The sequence below is a fragment of the Serinus canaria genome, chromosome 12 (genome assembly GCF_022539315.1).
Source record: "Serinus canaria isolate serCan28SL12 chromosome 12, serCan2020, whole genome shotgun sequence".
NCBI classification, from domain to species: domain Eukaryota; kingdom Metazoa; phylum Chordata; class Aves; order Passeriformes; family Fringillidae; genus Serinus; species Serinus canaria.
In genome coordinates, this window is record NC_066326.1 from 8,889,319 (window position 1) to 8,914,703 (window position 25,385).

At 63.5% G+C, this 25,385-nt stretch overlaps 2 protein-coding genes across 7 annotated transcripts; both read right to left on the minus strand.

The window, feature by feature from the left end:
• Positions 1 to 210: 210 nt before the first annotated feature.
• On the minus strand, positions 211 to 10,509 carry LAMB2 (laminin subunit beta 2). 2 transcript variants are annotated; one of them, XM_030228058.2, is made up of 33 exons: positions 10,265 to 10,509; positions 9,930 to 10,093; positions 9,703 to 9,838; positions 9,438 to 9,511; positions 9,149 to 9,337; positions 9,010 to 9,073; positions 7,924 to 8,126; positions 7,716 to 7,836; positions 7,226 to 7,414; positions 6,976 to 7,155; positions 6,787 to 6,899; positions 6,618 to 6,697; positions 6,404 to 6,539; positions 6,074 to 6,229; positions 5,835 to 5,962; positions 5,635 to 5,752; positions 5,327 to 5,519; positions 5,109 to 5,252; positions 4,771 to 5,002; positions 4,532 to 4,695; positions 4,231 to 4,452; positions 3,501 to 3,715; positions 3,312 to 3,408; positions 2,871 to 3,243; positions 2,615 to 2,799; positions 2,298 to 2,539; positions 2,027 to 2,230; positions 1,790 to 1,934; positions 1,281 to 1,488; positions 1,059 to 1,200; positions 794 to 970; positions 558 to 720; positions 211 to 474 (listed from the first exon to the last, which is right to left on the minus strand). In XM_030228058.2, exons 1-33 carry the CDS (start codon positions 10,320 to 10,322, stop codon positions 338 to 340), a joined length of 5,352 nt encoding a protein of 1,783 aa, XP_030083918.1. In that variant the 5' UTR covers positions 10,323 to 10,509; the 3' UTR covers positions 211 to 337. The 2 variants fall into 2 exon arrangements, with proteins under 2 accessions (XP_030083918.1, XP_030083919.1); XM_030228059.2 differs by having other exon boundaries at positions 558 to 717; positions 10,265 to 10,508.
• Positions 10,510 to 10,623: 114 nt separating this feature from the next.
• Positions 10,624 to 24,380, minus strand: LOC115483849 (laminin subunit beta-1-like). Of its 5 annotated transcripts, none has more exons than XM_030228049.2 (35): positions 24,093 to 24,380; positions 22,396 to 22,445; positions 21,721 to 21,896; positions 21,493 to 21,616; positions 21,310 to 21,383; positions 21,005 to 21,193; positions 20,863 to 20,926; positions 20,583 to 20,788; positions 20,383 to 20,503; positions 19,998 to 20,186; positions 19,693 to 19,872; positions 19,215 to 19,327; positions 19,035 to 19,114; positions 18,743 to 18,899; positions 18,396 to 18,548; positions 18,145 to 18,303; positions 17,947 to 18,068; positions 17,714 to 17,834; positions 17,039 to 17,225; positions 16,713 to 16,856; positions 16,042 to 16,273; positions 15,487 to 15,650; positions 15,176 to 15,400; positions 14,572 to 14,786; positions 14,390 to 14,486; positions 13,553 to 13,931; positions 13,285 to 13,469; positions 12,984 to 13,213; positions 12,696 to 12,899; positions 12,195 to 12,354; positions 11,902 to 12,109; positions 11,673 to 11,814; positions 11,273 to 11,449; positions 11,026 to 11,182; positions 10,624 to 10,883 (listed from the first exon to the last, which is right to left on the minus strand). In XM_030228049.2, the coding sequence occupies exons 2-35, from the start codon at positions 22,424 to 22,426 to the stop codon at positions 10,750 to 10,752; spliced, it is 5,499 nt and encodes a 1,832-aa protein (XP_030083909.2). In that variant the 5' UTR covers positions 22,427 to 22,445; positions 24,093 to 24,380; the 3' UTR covers positions 10,624 to 10,749. The 5 variants fall into 5 exon arrangements, with proteins under 5 accessions (XP_030083909.2, XP_050835406.1, XP_050835404.1 ...); XM_050979449.1 differs by lacking the exon at positions 24,093 to 24,380 and adding an exon at positions 23,187 to 23,425; XM_050979447.1 differs by lacking the exons at positions 22,396 to 22,445; positions 24,093 to 24,380 and having other exon boundaries at positions 11,673 to 11,810; positions 11,898 to 12,109; positions 21,721 to 22,376.
• Between the last annotated feature and the right edge of the window lie 1,005 nt (positions 24,381 to 25,385).

Here is a 25,385-nt window from a genome sequence, read left to right on the forward strand (position 1 = left end):
TGTTCCGGGGCAGACCCGTGGGACTGCCTGGTGCTCTCAGGGGTTCCTAGGTGTGCTGTGCCCCCCAGCCCCGCTGCCGATTCCCGCCCCACCGCTCGACCCCGAGCCCCGCTGTGCCCCACACCCGGTGGCGGCCAGCTCCCACCCCGGGGGAAGCCGCTGCGGGCTCCCGTGGCGGACGGCCCGCGGCACGGGGCGGAGGCGAGGCGGTCTTGCTCTGCAACTTTATTCACACGGGGGTACCCTGCAGCCCCCACCCCGCCTACCGCTGCGGGGCAGGCGGAGGCCGGGAGGCAGGAGGCTGGGTGCTCCGGGGGGGTCCAGGCCCCTCCGGGGATCACTGGCAGGTGTTGTAGATCTGGACCTGCTGGTTGATGGTGGCCAGCACCTCCCTCATTCTGGCCTCCAGCCCGCCCAGCTGGGCTGCTTTGGCATCCAGCACCCGCTCGTTCCGCTCGTACTCCTCCTCCAGCGCTGCAGGGACACGGGAACATGAGTCAGCCTGGCCTCCCACCACTGCCCCCAGCACCGCCCCAGCATCCCTGCTCCGGCCTCACCTCGCAGCCGCTGCAGCTTGCCCTGGGCGTCCTGCAGCAGCCCTGCGGCCTCCTCCCGCAACTGCTGTGCCCGGCTGCCTGCCTGCTGCACGCCCTGTGCCCGGTGCTCCACCAGCTCCTGTGCTGTCCGGTACCGGTCCCGAAGTGGCCCCTCCAGCACCTGCTGGGCAGCGGGGCCGGTCAGCGGGATTGTAGGGGAACCCCTGCTGCCACACTGGGTGCCCCCAATCACCCACCTGCTTGGCCTCGCCGGCCCGGTCCCGTGCAGTGCTGGCTGCCTCCTGGGCACGTGTGGCTGCCAGGCTGTTGTTTGCACGTTTCACCTTCAAGGCATCAGTCTGCCTGTCCAGGAGCCCAATCTGCTCCATGGCACCTGCCAGCTGCTGCTCTGCACTTCCTGTCTGGATCTGCATCTGGGGATGGTGGCATGGGAGTTTGGTGTGGTCACAGTGATCACATGGTGGGGATGGGGTCCTGTGGTCATAGGGATGGGGCTCTTACCATGCTAAGGGCACTCTCGCTGTGCTGGATGTCACCGGCAGCTTGCTGCAGCGCTTGCTCAGCCATGCCCTGGGCTTGCCGTGCCTCCTCCAGCGCCTGCCGCACGGCCTCGGCTGTGCCGCGCACTCCCTCTGCCCGTGCCCTGCAGCCACACAGCAAGGCCTCAGCATGGCCTGAGCTGGGCTCCCCAGAGGAATTGTGTCCTCACGTCCCTGGGCTCACCTGGCCCGCTGGGCGTCCTGCAGCAGCTGTCCAGCCTGCTGCACATCACTGGCTGTCTGCTCCAGGATGGCATCCACACTGGCCAGGCTGCGCACCCGCGTCTTGATCTCCTCAGCCAGGCGGTGGATCTGGTCCGGTGCAGCGGGGAGTGACAGCTCCAGTACCCGACTGGCTACCACCTCAATGCTCTCGGGATCAGCCCCCTCCTCTGCAGGTGGAAGCAGTCAGTGTGTTCTCTACAGCACGCTGGGCTGGAGGGGGCAGGCACACCAAAGCGCAGAGGGGAACATGAGACAGGGCAGGGGGACCAGAGATGGCTGGAGGGCACATGATGGTTGGGGCAGGGCAGGGACCAGGCAATGCAGCATGGGGCAGGGGTGGCACAGCCCACATGCAGTGTTGGGACAATGCAGTGCAGCACAGTGCAGGGTCAGTGCAGTGTGGCGCAGGTGCAGAGCCACAAAGCCCTGGGTAGGGGTGGCCAGCCCTCCCGGCATGCCGGCACTCACGGCTCAGGAAGGCCTTGACATGGCTGATTAGCTCCCTCAGCTCCTTGTTGGAGCTCTCCACACGGGCCCTGGTCTGGTTCGCCTTGTCCAGGGCTGCCTGCGCTCGCAACCGGGCCTCGTCTGCCTTCCCCTTGGCCTCTGCCACCTGAGCATGGGCAGAGACCCTTGGTGCCAGCCCCAAGGGCTGCAGAGCGTGGCTGTGCCACCAGATCCCACCAGCACCCATGTGCCACACACCTTGTGGGAGAGCTGGGCCATGTCACTGGCGGCCTGTTGCAACTCCTCTTGGGCATGGCGTGCACGGTCCAGAGCACTGTCAGCCTTGGACACGGCTCCACCACAGCTCAGACCACCACAGCGTCGTCCTCCATCCTCATCCCGGCACCCGGCACCCCCACAAGGGCTCTCAGCACAGGGCACATCTCCCACCACACCGCAGACCTGCAAGGCAGCACGGGATCAGGGCAGCTCTGGGTGCCATTCCCCCAGTTCCCTCCCTGTGTCCCACCTTCTCATTGAGCGGCTGCAGGCTCAGCGCCTGTGCCCTCGCTGCCAGGTCCATCAGTGCCCGCCGGCTGGCTGCGTTGTGGCGGTTGAAGTCATCCCGCTGGCTGGCCAGGAGCTGCTCAGTGCGGTGCCGAGTGGCTGCTGAGGTGCTGACAGGACTGGGCACGGCACGGGTGAAGGCATCTGCCTGGCGCTCAGCCTCCTGTGACTCCTTGTAGGACTGACGGATACTGTCATAGGCACCTGCGGGGGCAGGAACACTGTCAGACCCCTGGCCATGGCCTGACCACCCTGGCCTGGCTCTGTGGTGTGGCTCACCAAGGAAATTGGAGGTCTTGAGGGTGTGTAGCCGCTGTTCCAAGTCCTGCAGGCTGTGATTGAGGGCACGGGCACCCCGGTCCACAGTGTTCAGCACGTGGCTGGCATTGAAGTTGGCATCCTGAGCAGCTGTCAGCTCCCCTTCCACCCGTGTCAGCCTCTCAGTTGCCTCCTCGATCTGTCGCCTGCAAAGGAAGGGGGTGAAAAGCTGCCCCCACAGCTACCCTGGGAGCCGTGCCCTGTGCCAAGTGCTCACCGCAGCCCCTCCATGGTGTGTGTCAGGTGGGCAGCAGTAGCAGCAGTGGTGTTGCGGGTGGCCACCACATCACGTACAGTGGCCAGTTTCTCCTCCAGCTGCCGGAAGGTGCCCTCGAAGGCGCCAGCAGCCCCAGTGTGCTGCAGGAGGCTGGCCCGCTCTGCCAGCGCTCGGGTACGGGCAGCCAGATCCTGCACCACACGGTCCCAGTCCCCGAAGCAGGGGTGGCAGGGCTGGCAGGCAGGGAAAGTACCAGCAAAGCCCCGGGCACACTGGTCACAGCGGACTCCAGAGATGCCAGGCCGGCAGTCACAGTGGCCGCTGCTGCGGTGGCATTGGGCACTGGCTATGCCACGGGGGTCACAATCACAGGCTGCATGGAAAGAAGTGTCAGGGCACCACAGGCTCCACTGTGATCCCCCCACTGGCACCAGCTCTCACCTCGGCACTGCTGCCGTGGGTCGCCCCAGTGGTGCTCCTGGCAGTCGGTGCAAGTCTGGCCTCCAAAGCCTGGCCGGCAGGAGCACTGCCCTGTGAACTGACAGACATGGCATGGCCGAGGCTGGCACTGCTGCAGCACACCCCCAGCCTCATCCCATCCCCCCAAGCCCTGTCTCTGTTGTGTCTCACCTGGTTGCAGGTGGGTGTCAGGGAGTGCTGGGGGTGGCAGGCACAAGGCTGGCAACCTTGCCCACTGGCCAGGTTCCAGAAGTTGGGGCTGCAGCGGTCACAGCTCTGGCCCTCCACATGGGGCAGACAGTGGCACTGCCCGGTGTGCCTGTCACAGTGGCACTGCTGGGGCCCACAGGTGCTGGCATCAGTGCCCAGGGGGTTGCAGGAGCAACCTGGAACCAAGAGGCACTGAGCAGACATAGAGTTGAGGGGATGAGGATTGGGATGGAGATGGGATGGAAGTTCTGATGGGGACAGAGCAGGACTGGAATGATGATAGATGAGAGTGAAAGCAGAATGGAGACAGAGATTGGACAAGGATGGGGTGAAGACTGGACAGAGGAATGTGTGCAGCATGAGGACCACTGGTGGGGATGGGATGGAGATGGGACCAGGGTCATGATAGAGCTGGAATAAGGACAGGGAATGGGGATGGGGTCAGGGATGGCAATGGGGACAAGAATGGGCATGAGAATAGGATACAGATGGGATGGAATAAGTTGGACATGGGGACAGGGACTGGGCCACAGTGCTGGGCCTGGGCAGAGGAGACAGCACTGTTACAGGGCAGGGCTGCAGGGAATCCACAGCCCTGTGCACAAGCAGTGGCAGCCATTGGTGCACGTGGGGCCCAAGGACGTGTCGGGCGCTGGAGGCAAGTCTGTCTTGGCAGGCAGTGGGTACTCACGCCTGCAGCTGTGTCGTGTGGCATCCCCATAGAAGCCGGGCTGGCACTCGGCGCAGTGGGGCCCTGCGGTGTTGTAGAGGCAGCGCAGGCACTGCCCTGTGCGCCGGTCACACGCCTCTGGGTCCGTCACATCGATGTTATCGTGGCACTGGCAGGGCAGGCAGCGCCCACCCTGCAGAGGGTCCCCATAGTACCCAGGGGCACACTCATCACAGCGGGAACCTGCTGACACAGAGCGCTGGGCAGTGCCTGGGGACAGGGCACCCCAGAGGGCACTGAGTGTGCCGTGGCAGGTACCCACCTGTGTACCCAGGGCTGCAGTGGCAGACGACCTGTTGGGAGTGGCTGTCTTGGTAGCAGGAGGCAGCGAAGTGGCGGGGGGTGCTGGGCCCCTCAGGACAGGGGCAGGGCCGGCAGTGCTGCCCGGAGCCAAGTGCTGGGTTCCCAAAGTGTCCGGCTGCACACCTGCAGGCAGGAGGTCAGCAGGAGCCGGGGCTGCTGGCAGCACCCTGCCCCAGTCTGGCCACGTGCCTCACCTACCTCTGGCACCTTTCACCATCTGTGTGGTCACGGCAGCGCAGGCAGCTGCCTGTCCGAGGGTCACAGCTCTCAGCGTGCCCGTTGCACTGGCAGGGCCGGCAGACAGGGAAGCCCCAGTAGCCAGGCTGGCAGCGGTCACAACGTGGGCCATGGGTGCCTTCACGGCAGGGGCACTGCCCAGTGGTGCTATCACAGATGGTGCTGACTGAACCCTCACGGCTGCACTGGCATGCTGGAAAGCACAGCACCCACAGTGTCTGCCTCTGAGCTGTAGAGAGCACCCCTTACCCATGCCCCCAGCCCTGGGATGCCCAGGCTCCTCTCCCAATGGCACTCACGTCGGCACCCGCCAGGCCCAAAGCCAAAGGTTCCTGGAGAGCAGCGGTGACAGCGCCGTCCCATGACATTGGGTTTGCACTGGCACTGCCCACCCTGGGGCTGGCACTCGGCACTGAGCGAGCCCTGGGGATCGCAGAGGCAGGCTGTAGGCAGAGAGCAGGGTCAGCGCCAGCTGCTGTGGGACAGGGGGCAGGACAGGCTGTGGGGCTGTACTCACGCAGCGCCCCGTCATGCAGGATGGCTGAGAGGCTGTGCAGGAGGCTGGAGCAAGGCTCAGCCACAGGCGAGGGCCCTGCAGTGTGGAAAGGCTGGGCACAGCGGTACCGCTCAAAGGTTTCCCGGCGCTCCATAGAGCTGGGGTCACCCGCAATGAACATCTCCAGTGAGGAGTAACGGGGCAGGAGCACCAGCTGTGAGGCAAAGTCAGTGGGACATCATGTCCCTCTCTTCCTGAGTTCCCTGTGACTGCATCCTATCCCCCTAAAGGGTTGCTGTCCCCCATCCCACTGCCCGTCTGCCCCTCACCGAATCGATGAGCACACTGGCAGTGGGATCCTGATGAGCAGCAGCACAGCCCAGTTCCAGACGGAGCGTGTAGGAGACACCCTGCTCCAGACAGATGGGCTGGGACAGCACCACATACCTGGATGGGGGCAAAAGAGAGCAAGGGCAGTCATGTGCCTCCAGTGAGCCCCAGCACAGCCCAACCCTACTGAGGTGTTTACCTGGTACCGGAGGGAAGGCTGGTGGAGAGCTGGTCATCAGCAGGGATGGTGTTTCCACAAGGGCTGCTGGCGGAGACAGGGCTGGGGCGCAGCACCTTCAGCCTCACCTCCTGCCAGGCCTCTGGGTGCTAACAGCCAAGAAGGGGCAGTGTCAAAAAGCCTCACCATCTGGAACTCCCCACCACTACCTCCCAATCTGGCAATATATCACACTGCTGGCTTCACCATCTGGTGCTCACCTGTGGCTCATAGCGGATGACCACATCATACTCAGTGGAGAAAGGCACATCACTCACGTGGAACTCCATCCAGCTGCCTTCCAACATGCGGGCAAAGCCTGTCCCTGTCCAGGAAGCTGGACGGTCTGGGGGTGGCTCACGCTCCACCACTGAGCCCTGGTGCAAGCAGGCGTTGTGAGATGGGACCCTAAAAATCACCTTGGCCAGCAGGCACTGCTCTGCCCTCAGTAGGGAGGCAGACCACTGCCTGCTGGTTTGGGCACCCTGCAAAGTGGCACCCACTGTGCTGCTCTGCCTGATGTCCTGCACAGGGACACCTTCATTCCTTACCTGATGCAGCCGTGCATCCTCTGCCTCATAGGTGTAATGATCCAGGTTGATGCGGTAGAAACCAGCCTCCACCAATTCACACTGTCGTCCTATCACGTGGCTGCGGCACTGACACTGCCCTGTCCCCATGGCACACCTGGTACCCCAGCAGCACCATCAGCCCTGATGCCAGGAGGGGAGGCCCCTTGCCCTCTGCATCCCCACAAAGACTCACAGGTTGTTGCGAGCACCTCCCACATCACAGTCACAGGGTCGGCAGCCTGGGAGGTCATGGCTCAGTCCCCAGTGCTCGGGCTGCAGAGGGTCACAGGGTGTTAAAGAGCAGCTGTCTGTCTACTATAGTCCCAAGCACTGTGCAGGGGCCATGGCACAGCTCCACTCACCAGGCACTGGCTGCAGCTGCGCCCGGTCACCAGCCGCTTGCAGGAGCACTCCCCACTGACAGGGTCACACCAGCTGCCATCAGGCACCGTGCCACGGGGATCACAATGGCACCCTGCACAGAGAGACAGCAGTTTCCAGCAATGCCAAACCACGTGCCAGACCCCAGTAGGTGCCACCCTGGTACCTACTCCGGCAGCCTTGCGGGTTGTCAGCGCTGAGGCCGAAGAAACCAGGTTTGCAGTGGTCACAGCGGGGACCAGCCACATGCTCCTTGCAGCGGCACTGCCCCGCAATCAGGCCCCTGGCTGGGTCATCAGCACTGTCACACAGCCCACCATCCAGAGAACCCTCAGGGTCACAGTCACAGGCTAGGGAGACAGGCAGGGTGAGCACTGTGACCACCAAAGCACCACCCTGCACAGCCTGTCCCACACTGACCTCGGCACACCGCGGGGTCCCGCAGGTCCTTGGTGGGGTCCTTATAATAGAAGGGCTTGCAGAGGTGGCAGCGATGGCCCATGGTGTTGTGCTGGCAGTCATCACACACACCCCCACTGGTGTTCCCCGTGGCCAGGAACACAGCCATGTCAAAGTGGCACCTCCGTGAGTGCTCGTTGCAGTCACAGCCTGCAGGGACAGCACCGCCACATGGCATGTGGCACCACAGCCCACACCTGGCAGGCAGCACCCCAAGTGCCAAACCTCCCCTGCCTGTATTCCCCTTACTCTGATATGCAACACAACAACTTCAAACCTCCCCAAAGTACAGCCCTGGCACCCCAGATACCCTCAGCCAGTTTGCATGATGCCAATCACCACCAAACCACATCCCACTGTACAACATCCCAAAACCCCTGGCACAGCACAGCGTGGCAGCTCTGGCACTGGGATCACTGTGCCAGGAGCTGGTGCCAACAGGGGCACTCACGGCGACAGGCATTGGTGCTGGAGCCCTCGGCCGGACGCCAGGGTAGGTCTTGGTAGAAGTCCTCGCAGCGCTCGCAGTTCAGCCCCTGCGTGTGGTGTTTGCAGACACACCGCCCATGCACCTACCAGGATGCCACAGTGAGGGGCTGCAGGACTAGGTGGCACAGCTACCCAGCTCCAGCAGGGCACACAGGCCTGGCTTGCCCTACCATGCCATCGGTGGTGGCAGGGGCCCCGCTGAGCGGGGCGCACTCAGAAGCGTGCCCATAGCAGAAGCAGTTCCCACGCATCACCAGCTCGTAGAGCGCGTAGTAGTACTTCTCCCGGATCTCCCGCCGTGAGTCCAGCAGGTTGTCCCCCAGTGTGTGCAGCTTGGTGAGGTTCACACGCAGGTTGGTGACACGCAACAGGTCTAGGGCAGGGAGAGACCCTTGTTGGCACAGGGCAGCTGGGCACATCTATGCACAGCTCACCTCTGCCGGGCACAGTTGGGCTGGGCTGTGCATGGCACAGGATGCTGTGGGTGGTTTGGAGGACCTGGGCACGGCTGGGATGGGCTGTGCACGGCATGGGGCATCCATGCAGGGCTGCACAATATGAGGCTGGTCTGTTGTGGTTTTCTATATCACACAGTATTGGCCCAGGCCTGTGCATGGTTTGGCTCACAGGCACGTGGTTGCATGTGGCCAGGCTGGGCTGCACATAGCTGTGGGGGCTCAGCTCCCACACATGTAGCTGTGCACAGTCTAGCTGTGCGTGGGCTGGGCTCTGTATTCCACAGCAGAGGCAGGATGGGACCCCACCAATGCAGAATAACACCCTTGGCACAGCACCTTTATGTGTCTCAGGGCACTCACCACTGGGGGCTGTTCCCAGGAGGTGGCTGTGCCTGGTGTGGTGGGCGCAGCCTGGGGGCCTTGGGAAGACAGGATATCTTCCCCAGAACTGCAATTTCCCAGCAGCCCTGCCCTGCAGATTCCACCCCTCCTGCTCCCAGTCTAAATTTAGCCTTGGGTGGGTGATTAACCCACTGTGTCCCATGCCCAGCCTGACTTCCCATCTCAAACCACAGCTGGTGTTGGGCTCAGCCGTGGCACAGCCATCCTACTCCATTTAACTCAATGCAGCCTGATCTTCAGCTGCTCTCATAGGGCAGGGTGCAGAAGGGCCCAAGACCCTGCAGGCTGGATCAGGTCCTGATCCCTGTGTAGGGCCCAGAGCAGGGAGAGAGCAGCCAAAATAGCTACACCCAAAATAGAGCAGCCAAGCAGGAGCCCAGATGGCTGGCAACTCACTTTGGATGGCAGGGCTGTAGGGGTCCCGGATGGGAATGGCAGGGTCCAGCACCCTGTAGATGACCTGGAAGGGACAGCAAGGTGATGAGAGTAGTGCAGGGGATCCCCTGAGTCTCCTGGGACACTACTAGGGCCTCACCTCCCCCTCAGTGGAGGGCTCAATGTCAGAGTAGCGGGACTCGCAGACGACATCATCGATGCGGCGTGGGGTCCCGTGGGGGACATGGGGAAAAGAAGCAGCGCAGTCATAGGCGAAGTAGCGATACACTTTCCAGGTGTGCCCAAAGTCAGCTGAGCGCTCCACCAGCATGGCCGCAGGCCGGAAGGTCTGCGGGACACCCGGGTAGGACAGGGCTAGCCCCACAGTCCCTCAGGGTGTCTTCCCTCCTGTCTTGTCCCAGCCTGGATACCCACACGCTGGGACCCACCTTGAAGGTCATGATGAGGTGGGTGAAGTGGAACTCGGCCTCCAGGTCCAGCTGGATGCTGACATGCTCCACACCTGGGGGTGACAAGTGTGACAAGTGGAAGCACACACTCACAGGTCCCGGGGGCTCGTCCCCCCTACCCGGCAGTGGTCCAGGGGCGCGGCCACAGCCACAGACTGAGTCACACTTCCTCAGTGTGGGAGGAAGGGAAGGAGAGCCCCCCGGGACAGGACAGGATGCTCCACCACCCCCACCCACTACTCACCGTTCTCTGACTGCCACCAGGCTTTCTTGGGGCGGGGGGCAAAGCTGGTGACCACATTCTCGATGCGGTGGCTGTTGGTGTTGGTGCGGGCATCGTAGGGCCGCCGGGAGTCGCAAATGAAGCACTTTTTCTCCTCCTGCGAGTTGGAAGGCTCGATGACGCGTGTCTCTATCCGTGTCCCGTGCCCCTCACCCTTGTCTTGTCCCCCCAGGTCCCGTCCGACTCACCTGGAGGTGGCTGACGATGCAGTAGGGCTGGGGCCGGCGCAGCCCGCAGGTGGAGGTGGCACTTAGGCGAGCGGCTCGCCCCACCAGCAGGTCTCCGGTGGCCGGGTAGCAGCTGCCGCGGGCACAGCCCTGGGGGGAATCGGGGGCCAGGGCCACCCCCAGCCCTGCGGAGCGGCGGGCGGCTGAGGGCGCTGCGGGGCGGGGGGGCCGGGGCCGACCGGGTTTCCCCCCGCCGCGCCCGGGGCCCCTTCCGCGACCGCCCGGAAACAGGACGGCGGGGCCGGGCCGGACCCTGGCGCCCACCGGCCCCGCTGCGGCGCGGGGCGCGGACTCACCGGCCAGCAGCGGCAGCAGCAGGAGGACGGCGGGGCTCCGCTTCGCCGGGCTCCGCATCGCGGGGCGCGACGGGGCGAGACGGGACGGAAAGGGGCGCAAAGGGGGCGCTCGGCAGGTGCCCGCCGGTCCCGTCCCGTCCTGTCCTGACTCACCGCTTACCCTTCTCGTTCCCGTTCCCAGTCCCTTCCCCGTCCCCTTCCCGGTCCCTCCCGGCCCCTCCGAACTGGCGGCAGGCGCAGCGCTCGGGGCTGCGCGGAAAGCGCGGGGCGGATCCCGGCTGGAGCGGGGGAGCGGGCCGGCCGAGAGAGGCGGGAGGAGGCAGGAGCAGACTGGACAGAAGGCATCGGACACAGGCACACACAGTTTAGGGCTTTATTTACAGGCGCGCCCGCACTAAAGGCACCTGAAGAGTGGACGGGACTCCTGGGCTCGAGGATCTGCGCGGTGGCGGGGCAGGACCGGCCCCCGGTCCCGCTAGTGGTCCCTAGCAGGTGGCGTAAGCGTTGGCCCTCTCCCGGATCTCCTGCAACAGCCCAGTGACCTGCTGCTCCAAAGCCTGCAGTCGTGTCACCTTTGCCGCCATCATCCGTTCATTGGTCCCAAAGCGCTGCTCCAGGTCTGCAGGACGGGCAACGTGGTCACAGTGCAGCCTCCCACCATGTCCCATAGTCAGGACACCCGGTGGGACGGGCCCAGGGGGACACAGGGAGATGTATAAGGAGGTGGCAGGAAACGCACCCTACCATGTACTCCCTCTCACCTTCCAGCTTCCTCTTGCTGTTGCTGGCCTTATCCAGGAGGTCTTGGGCCTCTGCCATCAGCTGCGACACACGCTGCAGGGCCCCACCAGACACCCTGTCCAGCATGCCCACCCGGTTCTTCAGCACCACATAACGCTGTGTTACCTGGGCCAGGTCCTGGTGGCACAAGGGCATGGTGAGGCTGTGCACCTGCAGCACCCAGTACCTGCTTGGTGGCATGCATAATCAGGCAGGGATGGAGCTCACCTGGCTAAGCGTCCCCGAGGTGATGGTGGCACGCTGTGCCCCATCCTTGGCTTGCTGGGCCATGTGGTGAGCATCCCGGCCGTGCTCCTGCAGGGTGGTGATGCGCTGTGCCAGCCCCCGCAGCCGCCTCTGCGCCTGAGACTCCTTCCTGTCCAGCACCTGCAGCCTGCGCTCCGCCTGGCAAGTATGGAGCAAGTATCACCAGCTGCAGCAGGCACAGCAACCACCATGCCCATGGTGCCAGCCCCACTGCCCTGGCACCTGCCCAGTGCCAGCCACATTTCCCCAGCGCCAGCCTCCCTACCCATAATATGCCCAAGCCATCAATCTTGCTCTCCACAGCACTAGTCCCATTACTCCCACCAGTACCAGCTCAACTCCCCGAGCCCATGCTCCTCACCTCCCTGGCTCTGTTCTCAGCCACCTGGATGGCATCCCTGGCGCTCTGCAGGGTGCTCCCTGCTGTCATGGCCTGTGTCCGTGCCACCTCCAGTGCCTGCTGTATCTCCGCCAGCTCATCCCTTATGCCTTCTGCTCGCTCCCTGCAGCAGCATAGGCAGCTCCAGCCCCTGCCACTGCAGGGGGACTGATCTATCCCCTGCCTGCCCCAGCATGGCCCCACCACTTGCCTGGCCTCCTGTCCCTTTGCCAGCAGATCCCGTGCCACAGCCAGCCCCTCCGCTGTGCTGTTGAGAACTGCATCCACCCCCTCTAGCTGGCTGATGCTCTCCCGCATCTCCCACAGCAGCTCCTGGATCTGTCCAGGGCTGCTGGGCAGGGAGATGTTCAGCACCTGCCGGGCCACCAGCTCAATGCTGCCTGGGTCAGCTCCCTCCTCTGTGGGGACAGGGGAGCAGGGTGGGCTCAGGGCGGGCTCTCTTAGTCCTGCCATGCCCATGTGCCCACCCAGTGCTGTCACTACCTGCCAGAAAGGCCTTGATTCGGCGGATGAAGTCCCGCAGCTGGGCCGTCGCCTTCTCTGCACGGCTGCGAGCGGCTTGAGAGCGCCCCAGCGCCTCCTCTGCCCTGCTGCGTGCCCCCCGTGCCAGCTCCTGCACCTCCTGCATCTGAGGGGCACCTGGCTGAGCAGGGGGCACAGGGCAGCCCCGGGAGGGGGCATTTGGGGTGAGCAGGGGGTACGAGGGGGCAAGATGTGAGCCTGCAAAGGAGTGTGCAAGGGGGGGGGTGCAAGGGGACAGAGGGTACAGCAGTGGCCCAAGGGGGCACACACACAAGTGGAACAAGGGACGTCTCTGAATAGGCATAAGAGACACATACAGAGCTGACATGTTTGGGGGCATGGAAGGGATAAAAACAGGACATAGAAGGGGGCCATGCAAAGTGGCATGGAAAGGGCACAAGCAGAACATGCAAAGGAGACACAAAGGGACCCCAGAAAGTGTCATGGAGCAACCACCCCTACCTTCTGTGCCACAACACCCAGCTGCCCTAATGCCACCTCCAGCTGCTGTGAGGCATTATGAGCACTGCTGAGGGCTCGAGCTGAGACAGGCAGTGCCCCTGCACACCCAGTGCCACCGCAATGCCTTGTCCCCGCACTGTCTCGGCACAAGGCTCCTCCGCAAGATGCGTGCTTGCAGCTCCGGTCTCCGGGTGCCCCACAAATCTGTGATGATGCAATGGTGGAGATGGCAGCTCAACACTACATGGAGGGTGATGCCCGCGCCACTTCTGCCAGTCCTACTCTCACCTTCTCGTTGATCCTGGCAATGTTGAGTCCCATCACCCGTTTTTGTGTCTCCCGCAATGATTTCCGGGCTGCGGCTGTGCTACGGCGGAAAGTATCGCCCCGCTGCTGCAGCACCCGCTCAGTCGCCCGCTGCGTCACCTGCGCCCTCCTTAACTCGCCAGCTGTGCCATTGGCCACCACCTCTGCCTGCCGCGAGGCCTCCGTCGATGCCAGGATGCTGCGGTAACACTCTGCGGGTGCAGCTGTTAGGCTTTGGCCAGGATGGCTGCCACCAAACCCAAACCTTGCTGGTTACTCTTACCGCTGAATCCGGCTGCCGCTACAGTGCCGAGGAGGATCTGAAGGTGGGAGGTGGTTTGGTTGAGACCTCCCAGCTCACGGCTCAGCTCAGCTAGCCGGTCATGGTGCTGCATATCCGCCTGCGCCAGCTGGTCTAGATGTTGCTCCAACTCTTGGAGGTGCTTCCCAAAGCTGTCCAGCTCCATCCTTTGGGTAGGGAGGATGGCTTCAAACTTTCAGGTGGGGACAAGAGGGGTGTCCCTCCACCCCAGCCCTACATGCACACTTGCCTGGTGCTACCCAGCTGCCTGGGCAGTCCATTGAGGAGGGGACTACCAGGGCTGTGCCCCTCTCCCAGCAGCTGTTCCACGTGCCCCAGAGCCTCCTCCAGCTCCCACAGGCGACGGGGGCTGAGTGGGAGTGCAGAGCCCCCCTCCCTCAGTGCCTGCACCTGTGCCCCGAGGCGCTGCAGCCCTTCCCGCAGGCTGCCCACGGCCAGGTCCCAGCGCTCGAAGCAAGGGTGGCAGGGTGAGCACTGGGGGAAGGGCTCCTGGTAGCCCCGCTGGCAGCGGTCACAGCGCAGCCCCCCGAATCCCAGCCGGCAGCGGCACTGCCCGTTGTCCTGCTCGCACTGTGGGCTCTCAGCACCCAGCGGCTCACACTCACAGGCTGCAGAGACAGTTGGCAGTGTGTCCCAGCCTTCCCATGGAGCCCCATGCCCCCAGACTGCCACCATGTCCCAGCATCCCACCATATTCCCATGTGTCTCCAGAATCCAATCTATCCCCAGCATCTTCTATTGTCCCCACAGTTCCACCAAGTACTGGGTCCCCAGAGTCCTGCATGTCCCCAGAGACATATGATGTCCTTGATGTTCCACCATGTCCCCAGCATCCCACTGTTTCCCCAAGGTCCGTCATGCCCACAGTGTTCCACTATGTTCCCAAGATCTCCTGAGTCCTTTTTGTCCCCAGTGTCCCACTGTCTCCATAGTGTCCCATATTCAGAGTCTCCCACCATGTCCCCAGGGCCCCATTTCCCTAGAGTCTCACTATGCACCCAGAGTCCCCCCTAATCCCCCCATCCCGAGAGCCCCTGCTCCCCCAGTCCCTGGGATGTGCTCCCACCTCGGCACTCCTGCTCAGGGTCTCCCCAGTGGTGCTCCTGGCACTGGGAACAGACACGACCCCCGAAGCCAGGCCGGCACTGGCACTGCCCTGTCACCTGCAGCGACAGTGCCATGCTCACTGTGCAGCTCACTGGGCCCCAGGAGGGCAGTGGAGCCATACCAGGGTGCCAGGGGACTCACTGTGTCACAGGCAGGGTGCAGGGCATGTGTAGGGTGGCAGCCACAGGGCTCACAGCCCCTTGGCCCCCCCAGGCTCCAGAAGTGGGGTGCGCAGCGATCACAGCTCTTGCCCACGACATTGGGCCGGCAGGCACAGGCTCCTGTGCCACGGTCACAGTCGCAGGTGCCATTGGTGCAGTGGGAGGCCAGTGTGCCCCGTGGGTCACAGCCACAGCCTGCAGGAGGGTGGGTGGCCACATGGGGCTCAGCCCATACCCGCTGCCCAGGCAGTGTGCTGCTGGACCCAGCACCCCAAATCTGCCTGGCCTCAGTGTCCCCCCAGTCTGCCTGGCCTCAAACCCCTGCAGAGCCCCACCAACTCCGATCCTTGTCCCCTGCCCAGCTCCAACCCAGGCACAGCCCCATGCCCCTCTACACAACAGCCTCAAACCTCTCCTGGCCCTGAACCCTAGCCCCACAGCACCCCAAAATTCTCCCTGACCCAACCCAAATCACCCACACCCAACCACAGCCCCACTCCTCATCCTTTCCTTGAGCCCTTGCATCACTTCGACCCCCCCCATCCCAAACCCCGGTGCAGCCCCAGCCCCGCAGCCCCGCTCACGCCGGCAGCTGCGCTGCAGGGCATTGCCATAGTAGCCCAGCTGGCAGTGGGCACAGCGAGGCCCAGCTGTGTGGTACAGGCAGCGCAGGCACTGTCCCGTGCGGGGGTCGCAGCCCTCTGGGTCGCTGGTGTCGATGTTGTTGTTGCACTGGCAGGGCCGGCACTCCCCCCCCTCCATTTCTGGAGCCCCAAAGTAACCAGGGGAGCAGCGGTCGCAGCGGGGCCCTGCAGAGAGAGGGGCTATAGGTGCTGGGGTCCCACAGCCCTGGTGCAGGGGGTCCCTGCTGCCCTGTGCCCGCTCTGCCCCTCACCCGCGTATCCAGGGGCGCAGAGGCAGACGATGTGGTGTGTCTCATCGTCCGCATGGCAGGCGCTCCCATGGTAATGCCGTGTGCCAGGGTAGCCAGGGCAGGGGCAGGGCCGGCACTGCTGCCCCGAGCCCAGCACAGGGTTCCCATAGTAACCATCCTGGCACCTGAAAGGATGAGGGGGGACCCAGTGGGTCCCTCCAACCCATCATATACCATCCCACCATCCCATCCCATCATATCTCACCCTATCCTAGCCAATTGTATCCATCCCATCCCATCCCGACCCGTCCCGTCCCGTCCCATCCCGTCCCGTCCCGTCCCGTCCCATCCCATCCCATCCCATCCCATCCCATCCCATCCCATCCCATCCCATCCCATCCCATCCCATCCCATCCCATCCCATCCCATCCCATCATATCTATGCCAGCCCATCTCAACCCATCCCACCATATCCCATACCATCACATCTCATTCTGTCCTACTCCAGTGTATCAACCCCATTCTATGCCAAACCACCCCATGCCACGCCGTGGCCTCCTCTTGGAGCTGGCTCACCTCTCACAGTGCCGGCCGCTCGTGTGGTCGCGGCAGTGCAGGCAGGTGCCCGTCCGGGGATCACACTCCTCGGCATGCCCGTTGCACTGGCAGGGCCGGCAGACAGGGAAGCCCCAGTGGCCGGGCTGGCACTGGTCACACTGCCGGCCCACAGTGCCGGCCTGGCACTGGCACTGCCCGCTCACCTTGTCACACAGCTGGGACACCGAGCCCTCTGGGGAGCAGGTGCAGGCTGCAAGGCAGCACAGCTCAGGTCAGACACATGGGTGCAGGGACACAGGGATGGACAGACAGACAGGCAGGGGACCAGTGCCCAGAACATGCTCACTCCATGGGCTGTGGCACAGAAGGGCTCATGTGGACACACAGGTCCACAAGAACATGGGTGGGCAGACAGATGAGAGTGCAGGATAGCACAATGCTCACAGGGAGCTCATCTGGATGGATGGATGGATGGATGGATGGATGGATGGATGGATGGATGGATGGATGGATGGATGGATGGATGGATGGATGAACTGTGACTGAACCCATGGGCTAAAGGACAGCAGGGCTGAGATGGACACATGGGACAGACAGACAAATGAACAGGCAGCAAAGAGGGTGCTAATGGCTGGACAGACAGACAGGAGAGACAGCAATTCCCAGCAGATGAAGATCCCAGTACTCACGGCTGCATCCCAGGGGCCCAAAGCCGAAGCTGCCTGGGGCACAGTGGTCACAGCGTCGGCCAATGACGTGGGGCTTGCACTCACACTGCCCGCCTTGCACCTGGCACTCACTGCTGCGGGAGCCCTGTGGGTCGCACTGGCAGGCTGCGGGAGCAGGACCAGCGTGGGGCCAGGGCTGCCTTTTCTGCACCTGCCCACACCTGCCCACGCCCTGCCACTGCTGTCCTGCCCAGCATGCCATGGGCATGGGCATATCCTGAACCACTGCCCCAGAAGGGCTGCAGCCCTGCCCACTCGTCGGTCCCATCCTGCAGCTCCCCACTCACGTAGTGCCCCGCCGTGCATCAGGGCTGAGACGCTGCAGACCAGGCGGGCACAGGCCTCAGCCAGGGGGTGAGGGGGGGCCATGCGAAACACCTCCAGGCACTGGTACCGCTCCAGCTCCTCCTGGCGCACTGCTGCCTCTGCCCCATGGAACCCTGGCAACTCTGACACCCGTGGCAGGAGCACCAACTGAGGGAAGGGAAGAGATGGGGCAGGGGGTGCGTAGCTAGCCTCCACTCTGGCACCTACCACTAGGCTGGATTCATGTGCTCCAGGACAGTTCCCAGTGCTGCTGGGGTCAACTACCCCAGCTCCATCAACAGCCCCAGCTCCACTGACATCCCCAACCCCACTGATATTCCCATATAAATTGCCATCCCCAGAAGCTTCCTTATCCCCTTTCACACTGACATCCCTATGCCAACCCCAACTCTATCTAAATCCCCAGTCTCATTGATATCCCCTTCAACATCTACTTCCCCATTCCCATCCCCATCCTCATCTCATCCACATCTCCATCCTACCCTATCTCATCTCATCCCATCTCATCCCCATCCTGGCCCCACGTACATCCCCAGAGGGGGGTCACTTCCCACTCCAGCCTCTGGTTCCCTGCCCCTGCCCATGATCCCACTACTGCCAAGCCTCAGCACAAAGTGCAGTAGGATTCCCCTCACCGAGTCAATGAGGATGAAGGCACCAGGGTGGCGCTGGGTGACACCAGCCCGCTGAAGCCGCATGGTCACCTCATAGGGGGTGCTGGGCTCGAAGCAGAAGGGCCGGGACAGCAGCACGTACCTGTACAGAGTCAGGTGTTGCATGGGCACAGCAGGGCCATGGAGATAGCAAAAGGACAGCAGCAGAACCCAACCACCTTCCTTGTTCCCATCCCCAGCCCAACCCATCGCACCTCTGGCTGTGGGGCAGACTCTCGCGGTACATCTGCTCGGAGGGCAGCAGGTTCCCACAGCGAGAGCTGGTGGGCAGCACCCGGGAGCTGACACTGACCACGGCCTCCCAGTCCTCGGCTGACTGTGGCGACAGGCAAGGCAGTGTCAGGGCTGTGCTGTGCCATACACACCTTGGCCGTGGCTGTGGCCATGCTCACCTCGGGCTCGTAGCGCAGCAGCAGCTCGTAGTCCATGGGGTAGGGCACGTTGTCCACGCGGAATGTCAGGCCAGCCCCGTCCCGCACCCGGGCGAACCCCAAGCCTGTCCACGTCACCATGCGCCCGGCACTGTCCCGCACCACCTCCTCCACATCCAGCTGGGCAGGGCACCGGCACAGTTTGGCCCTGGCTCTACTCCCAGCCGCTTCTGCCCTGCAGTGCCTCACTGTGCCCTCTCTTACCACCTCACCTTGGGGGGCTGCTGGCGGCCGCGGCGCGAGGGTACAGGGGGCTGGGGAGGACGGAGGGGGCTGTGCTGATGCCGTGAGCGTCCCTTCCGCCCCGCCGGCTCCCTGGTGTCATACTCCAGGCAGTCCTGGGGCACCTCCACCCGAATGGCACCCTGCAGGGATGGGGTCAGGGGATGGTGGCCATGCACAGGGACAGCTGTGCACAAGGATAGCCATGCAGAGGGCATGGTAACAGCCACATGAAGGACAGGTGGCAGCCATGCATTGAGCACAGTGGTAGCTATGCATGGAGCATGGTGCACAGTCACAGCCATGCACAAGCACAGTGACCCCCAAGGAAACTCACCGGGAGCTGAGGGTGGCTGTGGCCATGGCCGGTGGCCTGCTCGGCCTCATAGGTGTAGTAGTCGAGGGGGGCACAGAAGAAGCCGGGTTGTACCTGGTCACATTGCCGCCCCATGATGTGGGGACGGCAGGGACATGCCCCATCCTCCATGGAGCACCTGGGGATGATCATCCTGTCCTTTCATCTGTCCTTCTGTCTGTCCCCATCCCTCCCTCCCCCATGTGTGACTCCCAGCCCTGTGCCCACTCTTGCCCCCCACCCCTGCCCCTCCGGGTGCTATGCTGAGCCCCACCGGTTGTTGTAGGCTCCCCCGAAGTCGCAGGCGCAGGGCCGGCATCCCCCCAGGTCGTAGCTCAGACCCCAGAACTCGGGCTGTAGTGAGGAGGGGACATGTAGGGCACGTGTGGGGCCAACACAGTCTTGGGCATTGCCATGGGGTTGGGGACAGTCCCCCACAGGTTGGGGCACTCACCACACATTGGCTGCAGGAACGCCCAGCCACGAAGCGTTTGCAGTAGCAGTCCCCACTGATGGGGTCACATGGGGAACTGCCTGCCACTGTACCCCGCGGGTCACACCTGCATGCTGGCCCCACACATTCACATGTGAGGGAGTGCCAGTGGGACTATAGCCCACATGCTTCTTGGCCCTCCTTCCCATCCCATCTTAATCCCTTCCATCCGCATCCCTCCATCACCATCCCTCCATCCATTCTCATACAACTATCCTACATCCTTCCATCTCCATCCCTCTATCCCCGATCCTTCCATCCTCATCCCTCCATCACCATACCTCTACCTCCATCCCTCCATCCTCATCCATCCCGTTCCCATTCCTCCATCAACACCTCTTCATTCCCCATCCCTTCAATTTCATCCCTTCCTCCCTACCCCTCCATCATCCCCCCATCCCCATCCCTTCTCCCACGCCATCCCAGGCTCCCAGCTCACGCTGACAGCCCTGTGGGTCGCCGTTGCTGAGGCCATAGGTGCCGTGCCGGCAGCGGTCACAGCGGGGGCCGGCCACGTTCTCCTTGCAGCGGCACTGCCCCGCAATCATGCCCAGCGCCACGTCTGTGTGCCCGTCGCAGGCACCTCCATCCAGCGAGCCTGCTGGGTCACAATCACACGCTGCCAAGAGAGAGGATCATCAGTAGTTCTAGCTGCTGGCACCAGGAGCTGTGAGGCTGGGGCAGGTGGCACCAGGAGCCATAGGGCTGGGACAAGCCGTGGGGCTGGAGTCCCAGGACACTCACGGGCACAGGCAGTGGGGGACCGGATGTCAGAGCGAGGGTGCCGGTAGTAGAAGGGCTTGCAGAGGTGGCAGTGACGGCCCATGGTGTTGTGCTGGCAGTCATCACATACAGCCCCACTGGTGTTCCCCGTGGCCAGGAACACAGCCATGTCAAAGTGGCACCGCCGTGAGTGCTCGTTGCAGTCACAGCCTGCAGGGACAGCACCGCTGCATGGCATGTGGCACCACAGCCCACACCTGGCAGGCAGCACCCCAAGTGCCAAACCTCCCCTGCCTGTATTCCCCTTACTCTGATATGCAGCACAACAACTTCAAACTTCCCCAAAGTACAGCCCTGGCACCCCAAAACCCCTGGCACAGCACAGCCTGACAGCCCTGGCACTCACGGCGACAGGCATTGGTGCTGGAGCCCTTGGCCGGGCGCCAGGGCAGGTCGTGGTAGAAATCCTCGCAGCGTTCACAGTTCAGCCCCTGCGTGTGGTGCTCACAGACACAGCGCCCATGGATCTGGGGGGGAGCACCCAGCTCAGTGTGGCTGCCAAGTCCCATGGGGCACAGTGCCATGCGGTGGGTGCATGTGCCTCACCATGCCAGGGACAGAGGGTGTTGGGGCACCCGGTGCTGGGGCACAGTGGGCAGCATGGCCATGGCAGAAGCAGCTCCCACGCAGCACCAGTTCATCCACAGCGTAGTAGTACTTGTGCAGCACCTCCCTCCGTGAGTCCAGCAGGTTGTCCCCCAGAGTGTGCAGCTTGGTGAGGTTCACCCGCAGGTTGGTGACACGAAGCAGGTCTGGGGGCGTGTCACTGTTAGCACCTGCCCTGATGCCAGTCAGCCCTGCATCCCCCACATCCCTGGAAACATACCCTGGATATCTGGGCTGTAGGGATCTGCTACGGGGATGGAGGGGTCCAGCACCTTGAAGATGACCTGTAAGAAGGAAGGAATGGGTGATCCCATTCCACCCAGGCCCCTGGCCCTGCTCTGCACCACCCTATCCCCACGCACCTCCCCATGGCTGGACGGCTCAATCTCAGAGTAGCGCTGGTCACACAGCACCTCATCCACAAGCCCCAGGGGGTGGCTGGGGATTCCAGGGAAGAGCTTGGAGCAGTTGTAGGCAAAGTAGCGGTACACCTTCCAGGTGCGCCCAAAGTCGGCTGAGCGCTCCACCAGCATGGCCGCGGGGCGGAAGGTCTGCAGGATACACAGATGGGATAGGGACCAGACCCACAGCCCCTCCAGATCCATTCTGTCCCATCCCATCCCATCCAATCCCATCCCATCCCAGGCATCCGTGTGCCAGGACCCACTTTAAACTTCATGATGAGGTGGGTGAAGTGGAACTCGCCCTCCAGGTCCAGGCGGATGCTGACATGCTCCACACCTGGGAGACAGAGAGAGATAGAGATGGCTGAGGCTGGGGAAGACCCCCAGGGCCATGCAGCCCCACAGCACATGCATATGGGGCAACCCCACTGCCACCCTGACCTCACCATTCTCTGACTGCCACCAGGTCCGTTTGTCATGGGGGCTGCTCAGGTAAATTACATTCTCAATGCGGTGGCTCTCAGGCAGGGATGGGTCACGTGAGTCACAGGTGAAACATTTCTCCGAGTCCTGTGCCAGGGAGTGGCACCATCAGGAATGGGTGACTGGAAGCTGCACCAGTGCCTGGCTGTGTGGGTCTATGCCGGAGCTGTTCTGGTGCTGGGTGGGCTCACCTGGAGGTGGCTGACGATGCAGTACTCCTGGGGCCCATCCAGCCCACAGGTGGAGGTGGCACTCAGGTGGGTGGCTCGCCCCACCAGCAGGTTCCCAGTGGCTGGGTAGCAGCTGCCACGGGCGCAGCCGTGGCTCAGGTCAGGCTCCTGCCAGCCCCCAGCCACCAGTCCCCTGACTGCAGAGAGCATGAGGGCACAGGCTGGGGGCTGTGCTGGGGTGCCTGGACACCCCCTGCTCCCCCATGCACCCACCCCACCCCCAGCCGTCCCATCCCATCCCATCCCTGCATCCTGACCCACTGATGCAGCATGAAGCTCCATGATCCGGAAAGGTGCTGGCAGCAGCCCCGCAGCCTCGTGACCAGGGGCAGGGAGCAGGGTGAGTGGGGGGCTGGGCTGCCCGTGCTTCTGGGGGCCCGGGCAGCCCTAGGGTGCTGAGAAGTGCCTCGGGGAGTCAGAAGCCAGGTCAGGCGCTTGCTAATCCCGACAGGGCTTAGTGCAGCCTGGATTCCCCGCTGGATTTTGTGGCAGTCAGGCTGTGGGTGCTGCCAGGCAGGGAGCATCGCCATTGCCACCCCTCCGCTGCCCAGCACTCTCCACCCAGACTGGAGTTCCTGAACCAGCACAGCTCCCAGCACTGTGGGTATGCAGGGTACCCCTAAGGCCAATTCTTACCCAGGAGGAAAGCAAGCGTCAAGAGGTCCATGGGCAACCACGGGATCTGCCTGGTGGAACATGGAGATGGCACTGCGATAGGGCGCAGGGTATGGCACGGGGTGCAGATCAGCTGGTGCCTGTCCTCTCCTGGCTCTAGCACGACTGTGCAGTCCAGGATGCACCCCCCCCCACCGGCATGACGGTGCTTTCCAGGGACAACATGAGGAATCAGGGTCATTTGGGGCAGTTGGGTCTGAAAGGCCTTCGGGATGACATGCAGTGTCCACCTGAGTAGCTGTGGGGGACTGTCACACATCCAGGCACACAGCCATGCTCTGCCCCACCAGAGCTGGCACAAACTGTGCCATGCCCCACCCTGCCTGGCTCAGAAAGCATCTATCCTTTTGAGAGTCACTAGTGTCCCTGGGGGGTACCAGCACCGGGCCAAGGCCAGCTTGGGAGGGGAGCCAAGAACGCTGGAGCCGGCTGGGCAAGGGCGTCCCTGACTCTGGCCAGGGTCCCACTGTAAATTTAGGTTGGAGCTGTCTTTTGTGTTTCCTTCTCTCCCGGTACTTCCCGCTCCCAGCCTCACAAGTGCTGGATCAAAGCCTGGTCTCGGCTCTGCCCAAACACATCTCTCCTGTCCCCCGCACGGAGCCAGCCCAGGGCAAGGGGGCTCGGGGCAGCGGGGGGAGCCGCGGCTCCGTTCTGGCACCCGCCCCGCTCGAAGCCATGCCAGGGCGATAGGCAAGGTGGTGCAGAGCCACGTGCTGGCACGAGGGTCCCAGAGCCCCGCGAACCCCGTGTACCTGGCGTCCTGCGGCGTCCGGTGGGACCAAGGCCAGGGGCGAGGGCGGCGTGGGACCCGCTGCCCCTGGGCTGGGCGCGCAGAAATGAGCTGGGGCAAGGGCAGCGATGGGATGGAGGCTGGTGGCCCCCCTTCCCCGCGTACGATTCTTATTCAAATGGGCTGCCCGCTGAAAGGGACGGCGGTCTCCAGGCTACGGGAATGTCACTGCCGATTCCTTCTGCCTGGAGGCCCCCGCCGCCCGCCCGCCCGCGGAGGCCAGGCCGGCCAGGCGTCGGCAGCCCGGGCACGCCCCAGCCCCCAGGCGGCACGGTGGGCCCCGCCGGCGAACAAAAGGGCGCCTCGTGGGCTGGCGAGCCAGAGGCACCGCGTTCCCTGGGCTCCCGGCACGGCGCGGCAGGAACGTGCCTGACGCCGCTGGCAGTGAGGCGTGGGGGGCAGCGTGGAGGGATGGGTGGGTGCCTGATGCTCCAGGAACCAGCGGGTGCAGCTACACAGGGGTCACTGCATCATTCTTCGCCTCAGGTGGGGATGGCCCATAGCAAAGGCACCTGCTCGGCTACGCTGTAGGTGGAGCCGTGCAGGGCATCTGCTCTACCAGGAACTCAACCGGGCACGGCTGCGATGCTGCAGGATGGGAACGTCCCTCCCAAGGTACCTGTCCCTCCCCACTGCTACAGCTCCCTGGGCAAAGTCCGGCACACGTCAGCCACAGGAGGCGCATGGCAGGAGTGGGGGTACCCAGCCTGTCACTGCCAAGAGACCCACAGCTCCTTCCTTATGTGCTGCCTCACGCCAGTTGCCAGCACCCAGCCCGTGCCATGGGCTGTGCCGTGTGCCAAGGGCTGTTCCATGCCCCAGAGCTGTGCCGTGCCCAGGATCTCCCCTACGGCGCACCGGCTCCTACCTGTGCCCGTGGGAGCCTGGGGTGCTGGGCAGGTGGCTGGTGGCCCGGGTGGGCTGCGGAGTCGAGGCCCGCTGGGCTCGGGCTGGGCTCAGCTGCTGTTCCTGGAGGAGGGCGGCCGGTGCCTGTCTCCTCCTCCGGCAGCCGTGCCAGGCGAGGGGAGGGACCTGCCCACACCGAGCTTTAGCCAAGGTGAGGCAGAGGAAGGTACACGCTGGCGGCGGCCCACGTGTGACACAGCGGTGTCCTGTGCCTAGGCTGGCCGGGACAGCATTCCCACAGGGCTGCTGAGCCCGGCTGTGCAGCACGTGGGGCTGCTGAGACAGGCAGTCTGGCTGGGACTCGCCCCGCACTGCACGGGCCCGTCTGTGCCTCTTCAGGGCACGTCTCTAGCAGCGGTACCAGAAGCCCTGCACTGCACTACCCCGGTAGCCATGCCAGATGGATCCTGTTCACACCCAGTGCTGGCGCTGTGGGCACTGCCATGCCCCACTCACCCTGTGCTGGTCGGTGCTGTCTGGGATATGCTGGACTGGCCGGGCTGGGTGCTGAGCCCTGGAGCCTTGCAGGGAGCACGGCTGTGCACCAGGGCCAGGTTCCACAGAGCCCTCACTGTCACGCAGGGATAGTGCCTTTTATTAGTCAAGGCCGAGGGCAAAGGAAGGAAGAGAAGACGTGTGCTCTCCACGCCAAGGCCATGCTCTGGCCACCCGCCACCAAGCAAGGTCATGGGCAGACAAAGAAGCAGCTCTCGGCCATAGGGATGCCAAAACCCATGCCCCCAGGGACACCCTGAGACAGCCAGGCATCTCAGCAGGACAAGAGATGCTGTGCACAGTGCCAGCTCCCCATAGCCATGCACAGCACCTGGAAGGCTGGAGGAGGGGCCAGGCTGAGCCCGGTGAGGGTCCAGCAGTGCAGGCGGGTGGTCAGGCACCACTACCACCTTGTGAGCTGGGAGAGCTGGCAGGAGATGAGCTGACAAAAAGCCATTAGCACTGGCCAGTGGGTCTATGTCACGGGATCTTGCCAAGCAAACCTCATCTGCTCTGAGGAGATCCAAAGAGGCCTGATAAAGGCAACTGTAACAGGATCTCTGGCCTTGAAAAGGGAAGTAAAAATGGGAGGGAGGGAGTCTCAGATGGGACGCGAGAGAGGCATCCCACTCCATGTCCAGGCACCTCCCTGAAGGCTGCTCTGAGTTCCCACGCCAAGCTGCAATCCCTTCCTCTGCCCAGAACTGAATGTGTGGGGGTGGCCCAGGTCTGCCCGGGGAGATGGCCTGTCCGGGGGCAG

Coding starts and splice junctions, on each gene's coding strand:
- LOC115483849 (XM_050979447.1), bottom strand. CDS start 22,041: ATGGAGCTTCATGCTGCATCAGTGGGTCAGGATGCAGGGATGGGATGG. Junction 21,384..21,492: donor CTGGTGGCAGTCAGAGAATG/GTGAGGTCAGGG, acceptor TCTGTCTCCCAG/GTGTGGAGCATGTCAGCATC. Junction 12,900..12,983: donor TTGCCAGGATCAACGAGAAG/GTGAGAGTAGGA, acceptor GCATCATCACAG/ATTTGTGGGGCACCCGGAGA.
- LAMB2 (XM_030228058.2), bottom strand. CDS start 10,322: ATGCGGAGCCCGGCGAAGCGGAGCCCCGCCGTCCTCCTGCTGCTGCCG. Junction 6,900..6,975: donor CAACCCGCAAGGCTGCCGGA/GTAGGTACCAGG, acceptor CTCTCTGTGCAG/GGTGCCATTGTGATCCCCGT. Junction 5,003..5,108: donor TGGGCCTGGCGGGTGCCGAC/GTGAGTGCCATT, acceptor TGTGCTTTCCAG/CATGCCAGTGCAGCCGTGAG.